Source organism: Dipodomys ordii, unplaced genomic scaffold (assembly GCF_000151885.1).
Source record: "Dipodomys ordii isolate 6190 unplaced genomic scaffold, Dord_2.0 Scaffold43, whole genome shotgun sequence".
In the NCBI taxonomy this organism is placed as follows: Eukaryota; Metazoa; Chordata; class Mammalia; order Rodentia; family Heteromyidae; genus Dipodomys; species Dipodomys ordii.
In genome coordinates, this window is record NW_012267259.1 from 15,864,146 (window position 1) to 15,876,105 (window position 11,960).

Genomic DNA, 11,960 nt, shown 5'->3' on the forward strand with positions numbered 1-11,960 from the left:
AAGGAAGGAAGGAAGGAAGGAAGGAAAGAAGGAAGGAAGGAAGGAAGGAAGGAAGGAAGGAAGGAAGGAAGGAAGGAAAAGAATGATAAAAGTAGATAAATGTACTCATTTCTTAAAAGCTCCCAATTTTAACCTATTGAATATGTGATACTTGAACTAATAAGGAACAAACACAGTAAAATATAAAAGCTTATTAGCAAGCTATAAATTCCTCTCACACTCTAGTGCTTAATCACTACACTCTGGAACATATGCAAGGAGCATTCTACTCAAGTGCTTCTTAGGCTTACTTGGTGCCTAATACATTGGCAAGCATATGGGGAAAGCATGTTAGCACAAAAGCCCTGATCTCTGTTCTCAAACTGCTCACAAAGTAAAGAAGTGAATAGCAAAGCCAAAGAATTAACAGCAATTAAATATCCAATTATATAAGGTCTCTGTGTAAGGAGGTTCTTTCAAGGGGTCAGTGTTTTGACATCATAAATTTCCACACAACTTACTACTTAGACATTATATGTTTTAAATTGAAAGGAATACAGAAAATATGAAGAAAAAGGTAAGGCGTAAGTGGACTTAAGAGTAACGCGTAAATAGGCTGACAATATCAAGTCCTAAAAAATCATCATAATATCAATCAAAATATGATCTCACTAAGCTGATATGCTTCCATAAACTAGCTTGTAAAAGGTCAGATGGCCCAGAACGATGGTATAGCAAAGCAAGAAAAAGGAGCAGGAAGCGCTACTCTCAATTTTCTATTGAAAAACAATCCATCAGTGTGACCTGTCAGTTTAGAAGAAAACCAGTGCATAGCACACAGGTTGGGAGTTCAGAAACAATGGGTCATAAGGGAGAAGATTACAGTGGGATAGGAGAAACACAGCGAAGAAATGGGGTGGGGGGCAGCAGAGCGAAAAAAGCCAAGCTCAGGAGCCTGAGGTTACCTGAAACGAGGCAAAGCTCCTGACTCCTTGACTCTAAGCTACCATGTGAGGAAGGACAAATGTAGAGGTGATTTCAGGTGAGCAGTAAGGATGATGTACTCTAGCTAGATCAATCTGATTTGTACAAAGTGCTGGTCAGTAAATATTCTAAAAATACAGATAATAATTTTGTGAAAATCGCTTCTTACTTCAAGTAAAATAAAAATCATTTAATCTTAGAGAATTCTTTTTAAGCTACCATGATGCTAAACCTAACTGAACTATTTGGAAATAGAAATTTGGTTATCCTCAAAAATATTGTTCCTAAACTGATAGCACCATGCTATTTTATTCCTTTAATAATTCACCAAAAACACTATCATCTTAAAATTCTCAAAAGTGGAGACATTAAGAAATTCTACTTTTTTTTTACCTTTATTGAAAAGGTGATGAGCAGGGGATTACAGTTTCATATGTAAGGTAATGAGTACATTTCTTTTTAAACAGTTACCCCATTCCTCATTTTCTCCTGCTTACCCCTCCTTTATCCCCTCCCCCCCATTTGTAAAGTTCATTTCCAACATAGTGTCAAGTGAGTATCAATGTTGCATTAGTTCATCCTTTGTCCTGCTGTTTCTGTGATTCCCTTTCCCTTCCAGCCAAATAAAAGGCATTCATTCTTTTTAAACAAGTAAACCACATATAACTTCAAGCAGTGATGTTTAACTTAGCATTCTGAACATACCAATTGGCATTTGTATAACAAATTTAACCTTTAAAGTAAAAGTAATTTATTTAATCATAAAAGATCAGCAGCCAAAAGTAAGAAGTGAATGACTAACTTTTACAGATCAATATTCTGGCCAAGAAATTTTTAAGTTAATTTAAGAAGCAACTCAAAAAGCATTTCTCACACTTCTAAGCAAAAATTCAGTTGTTGAAAATCTTCAATATGTGAAAATCTCAAAATACTACAACATACTGTGATATAACCTTAAGGACCAAAGAAAATCCAAGATTGGTAAGAAATGTATGCATTATCCTGCCCATGTAATTGTAACTCCTCTGTACAACATGTTCACAAATAAAATAAAATTTAAATTTAAAAAAAAATTCAAAGCTCCACCTGAAATCTAGAAAAAAAAAAAAAAAGAAAATCCAAGATTAAGAACTATTATCAGAATCTGATAGGCTTGAAAATATATTGTACCCTTGTGAAATTTGTGCTTTGGGTTTTTGTGCTTTTTTTTTTTTTTCAAGGAGTAGGTTCATAAAAAAAAAAATAGAAAGTTGTGTTTGTTTACACCTGGCACACAGGTAGTTGGAGTTGGAACATTATGTTCTCCAAGGTCTAAGTGTTAAAGGCTTAACCTCAGGCGAGCACTACGGGAGGTGCTGGTTAGATCCCTGGGAGCACTTCCCTGAAGGACATTGTGGGAACACAGCCTTCTTTCTCCCTTCTTGCTCACTTCCTGTCACAGAGGTACTCAAGGTACTTCATACACTCTCTGCCACTGTCATGCCCATCAAAGGCCCAAAGCAATGGCTCTGCCCAATCTTAGACAGGATGATCCAAAAGAATGAGCCAAAAGAATCCCAATAACTCTTGCCTTTTGATAAGTTAATTATCTCCAGTATTTCATGGTAGTGATGGAAAGCTACCAAATGCATATGGGAATTAGTATCAAATAAACATTGGTACTATGTATTTTATTTTCTTGACAAGGTTAAGTGAAATGTAAAGGAGGGAGGGAGGAAAACAGACAGACATGACCAATTGATACAGAAAGGACAGATTATCAATTCTTTAATGAAGGTGAGATTATCAGATGATTTTAAAATAAAAGGTACAAATAGCAAAAGATTTACAATATCAAAATGTATAGTTTTAAGTTATAAGGACATTCTGACAGTCTACAGATGTACTGAATGTTCTGCTGTTATAAAACATTATGATGTGTTGGTTACTTATGCATAAAATACACAAAAAATATGCAAAATTATCTGTCCTAACTGAAATACAAATAGCCAAGAGGCCTCTGACTACACCTTGAATGATTATTCTAAAGCGAATCTAGAATTTACACTGTACACTTAAATCCCTGATACCTTCAAGATAAGCTATTACTTAAATAACATAACTAAAAATTTTACATAAAACTTTCAGTTCTGGTCATGAGGTAAGAACTGATCCTGTATTCCTAAGAAATCAACTAGTAAACTGCACAACATAATGAAAAACAAAAAACAGTAAATACACATCAGACAGTAAGCAAAGCAGGAGTACAATGCAAGGAAAAAGAAAAGTAAAAATGAGGAGCCCTGCTCCCACGGGGAGCAGATTATACTGCAGATAAGAACCCCACGTCAGTCCAAAGGTCTGGATGCCATAGGATGAAGATGCCTATGACGCAAGATGGGAAACTCAGAAACTGGGAGGAGACCCAGGCACAAGTGAGACAAATCAAGAGCTCCAGAAAACTTACATGATTCCATTCAGTCCTGCTGAATTTAGCTGGCTAGTTTATGCAGCTAGACACTGCATAAACACAGGCCAAAAAATAACCACTGGGATTTAAACTGCACAAGTCTTGGAGTGCACAGAAGAAAACAAAAGACTCAAGCCTGAAGCAATCAGAGTAGTCACCCATCACTTCATACACTCAGGAGAGATCCTGGAGGCTTCCTATCTTAGAAGCAGAACTGAACCTCCCGGAAAGGTTATTCTAGAGTAGACTTTCTCAATCTCACTATTATTGATAACTTAAGCCAAAAATAATTTTATGTAGAGGGCTGTCCTAACTTCTATCTCTCAGATATATCACTCCAGGTGTGACAACCAACAATGTCTCCAGACATTGCCAGATGTCCCTTAAGAGCAAAACTGTACCTGCCTCAAAATTCCCATTCCAGATCCTTTCTAGCAAAACTTTAAAAGGCACTAAAAAATGAATCTGTTCTGCCAGTAACCTGAGACACCTGTCAGAATAAAACCTCATTCTGAAAGGACAAAATTTAGCAATCAAGACATAACACAAGCATGATTCAACCAGGTACAAGAGTACACTTCCATGACTTCAGGCACTCAAGAGGCTGAGGCGGGAGGACTGTGAGTTCAAGGACAGCCTGGGCTACATAGAGACATTATCCTAAGATACTTAGTTAAGAGGAGACATATATAGTATCTATTTGGAGTCAAACAGATAAGCCAGAGAGGCAGACATAATATTCATGAATCAGATCATCATAATTTTTCTAAAAGAAAATAATCTTTGTATCCCACAAAGATTTCATACATACAATATCATAAGCATGGTCCAGAAAAGAAAAAGTGAGAAACTGTACCTCATCAAAAGGAAGAACTTGTAACCATATGTGGTAGCACATATCTACAATCCCAGTACTCAGGAGGCTGAGGTAAGACTGTCACTTTGAAACTACCCTGGGCTACATAGCAAGACAGGGTTTCCAAAAAAGAACTTCTACTATTCAAAAAATCGAAAGGAACATCTCAGTAGACAAAGAAAAAAAAATGTGACAAAATCAAGCACTCATGGCTGACTAACAGATGTCTGTATCTATGTATCTATATATATGTATATGCTGTTCAAAAAATAATGTACTTATTACCTGACTTATGTAACTGTAACCCCTCTGTACATCACCTTTATAATAACAATATATTTTTAACAATATATTTGCACTGGTGGCTCAGACCTATAGTCTTTGATACTCAGGAGGCTGAGATATGAAGATTTCAGTTCAAAGCCAGTCCAGGTAGGAAAGACTGACTCATCCCTAATTAACCACCAAAAAGCCAGTAGTAGAGCTGTGGCTCAAGTGGTAGAATGCTAGCCTTGATCAAAACTAAGCTTAGGGATAGCACCCAGGCCCTGAGTTCATGCCCTATGACTGGCATACATTAATTAATTAATTTCATCAAACTAAGAATAAATGGAAGAGCCTCTCAACTGTATACATGTTTCAGAAGAGAGTCCTTAATATGATGTGGTAGTGGGAGGTGAAAGCGATTCTTCCTCTCTAGGGTAAGAACAGGCTCCTCGCCACACGTAGACACACTGCACTCCAGACAGTCAGGACACTGGGCAGCAAGAGAAACGAAAGGGAAGCCAAAGTGGCAGGAAAACAGAAGCTGTTTTCACTCATAGGTAATATAATTCCATAGACATGCAATCCTAAAAAAAAAAATTCAACAACAAGAATACAAAATTATGAGAACTAACCATGTCTAGTAAGGTCTCAGAGTAAGAGCACTAGTGACCCACACCTGTAATCCTCGCTAATCAGGAGGCTGAGATCTGAGGATTATGTTTCAAAGCATCAAAGTAAATGAGACTCAATACTTTTTTTTAATTTATTAACAACGCAATTAAAAAGAATAAAATGCTTAGAATTGACCTTTTAAAGTTTTATTTATTCACTGAAAAATGATTGTTAATATTAGTTACTAGCACAGTGCAAATTAAAATCAAACTAAGAAACTATTATATACCCATTAAAGTGTCAAAACAGAAAATATATATATATATATATATATTAAATGTTATTGAAGAAGGAATGTCTACAGAAACCTTATGTGTAATCATTAAAATCTGGATACAACCTTATATACATCCATAGGTAAACTGGCCAATGTGGTAGTACTAAAATGTAACACAATTCAGAAGTAAGATGAGCTACTAATATGCCCAACAACCCAGCTACATACCCAACTCAAACTTAAAGGCCCCCCAAAAATATATAAAATGAAGGTCATCCATATAAGAGCCTAGTAAATGCAAAGGGATCTTCAGTATATAATGTATATAGTAATAACAGGGTTCTACTTATGCCAAAAATCTATCAAAAATGTGAAACATGTATAGCTATTTTATTACCAAAAGCTCTCAAACACATACACATATTCACACATTTAAGAGTAAGCAACAAAAAATGTGCAAAGTCTATATGAGGAAAATATTTCTGAAGTACAAAAATGCAGACATTAAGAACATGTCACATCTATCCAGATTTGAATCTATGACTCAAAACCCAGAGTCAACTGTTTTAAAAATGAACTCAAAACACAAGTATGAAAATAAATGAATAAAGATCTCACAAGACCAGAGCATCATCTTATTTTACTTTTTAAGGTTTTTGCAAAGATTTACTTTAGTATAACAGGAGGGAGGGAAACAGAAAAAAGAGAAATATTTCCAGCTCCCCACATAGGAAATGGGAATTAAAAACTCAAAATGCAGTTCTTATTGTAGCTTTTAAACATGTGTATATGTTTTAAACACACATACATACATATATACATACATACATACATACATACATACATACATATATGAGCTTTGTGATCATTTCAGTCTAGCCACTCTTAATCCTTAGACAAAAATTCTAGGTGGTTACAATGGATGAGGATAAAACCTAGGTAACATTCAAGACTTCCCTTCCCCAGACATGCACTTTATTTTCACCCATTTGTGAACAGTTCCCAGACTTTTACCATTTCAAAAGCAGATGTTCATCTGTTTCCTATGTTTCCCAGTTTTGTAACTTAATATTAAAAAGAGGATACAATGGGAAGTCCATTTTTCAGCTTACTTCTTGGTTTCAATTTCTGAGTCTAGCCCTTTTGATATTAACTAAAAATAACATAATTTTCCATATAAACAGAAAAAGCCAGAAGTGGTGCTGTGGCTCAAGTGGTAGAGCACTAGTCTTGAGCAAAAGAAGCTCAGAGACAGTGCCCAGGGCCTGAGTTCAAGCCTCAGGTCTGGTCAATGATCTATCTTTTACACTGCGGAAGCACCATTATAGTATAATAACAAATAAGAAATGAAAAAAAAAGAAGAAATGAAAACCACCACTATCTCCCAAATAGAATACTGATGTTCTTAATATATAAAGATCTCTTAGAATAACAAAGCCAGGCATAGCAGAGCACAGTTGTAATCCCAACAGTTGGGAGGTAGAAGCAAGAAGATCTCAAGTTCAATGCTCGCCTATGATAATTGGCAAATTTTATCTCAAAACACTGCAACCCCCCTATTCATCACCTTTACAATAAAAAAATAATTAATTTTTAAAAAAAGAATAGAAATTTTTAAGAACCTAATAACTCAAGAGAAAAATGAGTAAACCTTGTATTTTATAAGAAAACAAGTATGAATGACCCTTAAAATAATATAAAGTGCTCTCCTTTATTCCTAGAGAAGTACAAATTTCAGTTGCCTGGCTACTTTATGTATTTCTAATACACAGAAACGAAGTGGAGAAGAATGTACATAATATTCTACCTCTTACAAGAGATATAGGCAGATAGGTTAGATAGATATGTACATATGTCATATATATGTATATATATTTATATGCTCCTTTGTTTACATTTACAAAAATATAAAATGCAACTAGAAAAGATAAACAAGAAAATAAAATTAAAATAATAACCGACAGAGAATGTACCATAAAGAAGACATCTCTGATCTACATTTTTATGAAGACAAAAACAATTCCCAAAAGTGAAAAACAACTGAGACAAACACAACTGTTATGTTGACATTGTATATAATACAGAAAAAAATTCTTCCAACTGTGCATCACTTGATTTAATCAAAGTCACAAAGAGCTGCTAAAAAAGCCTGAACTTTTATTAGAGTTGTCCGTAGCAAAACTACTATTGCTATACTGAAGTTATTTTATGTATTCTAAAGGTTAAAAAAAAAAACAAGTATTTTGATATTGCTGGGAATTAAGACTTTCCGCAAGAAATACAAATTTAAAATCAGAAAAATAGCAATAAAAACTTATGATTTTTTTTAAAATGATACATTTCCTGGTTCTGTTAGCATGGGGACATTAACCTTACAACAGGTATAAACTGCCCTGTGGCCTGCTCTTGGTCCTGATAGACCATCCCCCACCAAAGAAACCAGTACTCTGGCGAAATGACCTGTGAGAGAATGTGCACAAAATAAGCTTGGACAGACTCCACCAGAAAGAAACGCCAAAGACTAAACATAATGAAACCAGCTAACGCAAACCAAAATTAAGTATTATTACCCATAGCCTAAGAAAACAGGTTCTTACCATATCTATAGCAAAAAGGCTATTGTCATCCCAGATTTCAGTTGAAATGGCTTCACCAATCAAGGTTATATCCTCTGTGAGCAATTCCAGAACTCTTATTATCATTTGTCTACTACCTAGAATGCAAACAAGGGAAAGGTGAGAGGAAAGATAACTTAATCACAGATGCAGTTAGTATTAGTAGCCATGCTCCCAGAGTCCTATTTTGCATTTTAAAGATGCTTTTAAAATGTGGACAGAGATGAATAAGGAAGTCACAGTCTTGACTGCAACATGAGATGTGACACCAATGAGAAAGCACTTAGAGAGAGAGAGAGAGAGAGAGAGAGAATAGCAATAATCTAATTACTGAAACGTAGATTAAAATAAATTTTTCAAATTCAGAGAATCATCTATGGTGTTCATTATATGTGACAAAGCATCAGGCAAGTGTAGAAAATGCGTTCCAATAACTTCTATTTACTACTCGAAGGCTTACCCTTCTTTTATAGGTAAGTATTTTCCTACACAGGAGTTATCTGGGAAGTTAAGCTTATGTTAGAGCAACTAGTTTAATAAATGTCCACACTGCCATTTACTGAAGAAGCTTCAATAAATTCTATGTGTATTCTACTAATCTCCCACAATGTTCCCAAGGAAACTCTACTGGCCGGGTATGCTAGGGCCTGTCTATAATCTCAGTATTTGGGAGTTCCAAGCAGAACTGAGAGTTCAAGGCCAGCACAAACACCATAGGTTCTTTGAGACAGAGATCAAAACAGAGTATCACTTGTCAGAAGTCTGTGTGAGGTAAACTTTCTAATAAGACTTTCCTATCCCACATCCCAAAGGTTTTTTAATAAACAAAAGTAAAACAAACTACTGAGACATAAAGATCTAGATTAATCTTTTCATTAGAACAGCTGGAGCCAAGTTCTCTTGATTCCTCTAACGATATTGAACAATTACAAATTATGCAATCATTTACCACAAAAGGGCAAGAGAACAGTTAAAATTTTTTATGTACCAAGATATGGCTTTATAATTATCAATCTGACTTTTTACAGCAAATTAAAGAAAGGTTAAATGTAAAATCATTAAGCCTAAAACTGCACTTCCCAATATGCCAGGCAAATAAACAAAATACTTTATGATGCTGAAGTTCAGCTTTCCTTTATTTCAGTCTTAGGATATGAATCAATATGCAGTCCTAATTCCTGGAAGCAGGTAGTAGCTCAGCGTAAAAGAAATGTAATTTTCTTTGGTTTAAACAAAAATGTTCAATGCTCCATAAATAAGATACTTTGTCCTGCTTTCTTCCCCATCACTACAGGCAAAAATAACTAAGCTTTCAAGAGTTATTAATATGGGATGTATTTTTTTATAGTGTATTCTTTTTTTTCCTATGTGTGTGCGTATCAGCACTGAGGCTTGAACTCAGGGCCTGGGTGCTGTCTCTTAAGCATTTTTGCTCAAGGCAGTACTCTACCACTTGAGCCATTATTTTGTTGGTTAATTTGCACATAAGAGTCTCACAGACTTTCCTATCTAGACTGGCTTTGAACAATGATCCTCACACCTTAGCCTCCAGAATAACTGGTATTACAGGAGTGAGCCACCAATACCCAGCTCTTGTTTTACTTTAACAGTATAAACTAAAAAGGACAAAACTCACTTAAATTGTTATTGATATGCTGACAAGTTTATCAGCTGCTGAAACATAGAGACTTAGAGAATAAAAATCATTTCTGTTTCCAAAGCTTCCCTTACCTTGAAGGTCACCTTACTTGCTGAGGAGCAGGGGCTCTGGTGTAGAAGAACATGAGGTTGAGTCCCTGTCTTTTTCAGCTATCTGACTTTAGGTAAACTTACACAGCATTTATGCCCAGTCCCCTCATCTATAGTAGTGGGATGAGCACCTACCATTGCATTGAATGGATCCATACAGGGTACAAGAAACAACACGCATAAAGCCAAGTCCAGTGACCCACTACCCAGGACTCACTACATGCACTCTATTACAAGACTTGAGCCAAATCATTGATGCTGTCACTCTTTTGTAAAAGAATTCCCATCACATCTGGACAAAAATGTAATCCAAAAATAGTTGCGGAGGTTTTGAAAGAAAGACAAAGTATTACAAATTACTACAAAAAACCCACTTTGGGGTTTTGTTGACAGTCCACAGATTATAAGAAATGAATGAGGAGTGTGAGGAACTAAGAGTAACTTAGTTCTAAAGTACAAAAGCTAAAGATTTTAAATCTGGTCTACTCATTCACTATACCTGAGGAGAGTTGTTACAGTTGCATTTTATTGTCACTGCACAGGAAAAGAGGCCTGTGTCGATATAAGCCATAAATGGAAAGAGATACCCTGTCTGAAGAGACCCATGGCATCCATCTGAACTTAAAATAAGTACCTTCAATTCTTAAATGTGTCTTGTTAAATTTACCTGATTCAACTCTTAGGAATTTAAATGTTAAGGAGTTTAATAAAGCAAATTAAAAGATAAGTAAAGATAGAAAGTAATAGTAAAATAAGTCAAGATTCAAAAAGCCCTTACAAAGAAGAGAAAAAAAAAAACAAAAAGCCCTCCAAAAAATATTAAACAAACAAAAATTATGTAAGGAAAAACAAGCTTTCAAAGAGCAACTAACCTGTCCTTAGGAGCGGAGCTGCAGACTCCAGAACAGCCACACAGAACTGAGGAAGGCTGAGCTGCTGAAACTGTAGCTCCAGGGTGTCCTCCATGTCCAGCTCTGGCAGGTCCATGTGCCCCAGATCCAGAGGGGAGTGGCCAGAGAGCCTAGAGTTCACATGCGCATGACTGCTGCTTCCGCTGGAGAGAAAACAGTCAATACTGAACACAGACGCAATCCCCCAATACCACCTTGCATATCAGATGCCTCAGACAAGTCTCGGAGTTGTTGCTACATGAAACAACTCTGGTCAGATTCATAAAAACTTTGACAAACTCCTGCAACTATATTCCATAGAGGACTTGACAAAAGGGTCTGGGGATGTAGCTCAAGGATACTGTAGTTGCCTAGCATATGTGGATTTGTTCCCCAGAATCACAAAATAAACAAAATAAGATAAACTGTATATGAAATAACAAAATACATTTAATTCTTGCTATCCAAATTGCCAATCTTGAAACATGTCAACATTCCCATGGTAGCAATTAACACTAGCCATAATAAGTCACTTACTTCTAAATGTAAGCAGATTTATGGCAAAGCTCTATGTGATCAACTTGTAAAGACAAAAAATAATTCAGGTAGTTGACTAAATTTTCTGCAATATTCACCAAAAGTGGTCTAAGTAAGCCAATGGTAGCAACCAGAAAATGTTCGTAGAAAAACAGAAATTGCATTAGTACATTCATCATATGATTTTGAAAATGCATTTAAAAAAAAGGAACACCTTTTTTTCCTTGACTTTCTTTATCAAAAAACTCTTACCTTGTGTCCTCAAAACTTTGACTTTGAAGCCCAGATCACATAGATAACCTAATGTTATAGAACAGTTACAACTTCCCAAAGTTTATACCTATTTTGTCATTGCTTCAATTTCAAGATACCAAGCCCAGAAGAGAGAAGTGATCAAGGATTCTCTCAATCTCTAAAAAGCTCCATGAGGAATTTACTCAGAAGCAAAAACTCCCATGCACAGATCACACTAGATTAAAGTAGAAAGGCATTCTTGGAGTAAAGAGGAGCTGGGTGCCATTGGTTCACGCCTATAATCCTAACCAGTCAGGAGGATGAGAGCTGAGGACTGAAGTTTGAAACCAGCTCAGGTTGGAAAGTCTGTAAGACTCTTATCATCAATTAACCACCAACAAAAAAACAAGCTGGAAGTGGAGTTGTAGCTCAAGTGGAAGAGTACCATTCAAGCCCAATTGGGCGCACATGCGCGCGCGTGCGCGCACACACACACACACACACACACACA

The 11,960-nt window shown here is 35.8% G+C and overlaps 1 protein-coding gene across 1 annotated transcript in view; it reads right to left on the minus strand.

Moving 5' to 3' along the window:
- The window catches only part of Rttn (rotatin), a 117,041-nt gene that overhangs the window by 91,847 nt on the left and 13,234 nt on the right, over positions 1 to 11,960 (minus strand). The window contains exons 9-10 of the mRNA XM_013019030.1: positions 10,661 to 10,842; positions 8,022 to 8,137 (exon numbers count right to left, since the gene is read on the minus strand). Coding sequence (XP_012874484.1) covers positions 8,022 to 8,137; positions 10,661 to 10,842 — 298 coding nt within the window. The remainder of the gene's footprint in view (positions 1 to 8,021; positions 8,138 to 10,660; positions 10,843 to 11,960) is intronic.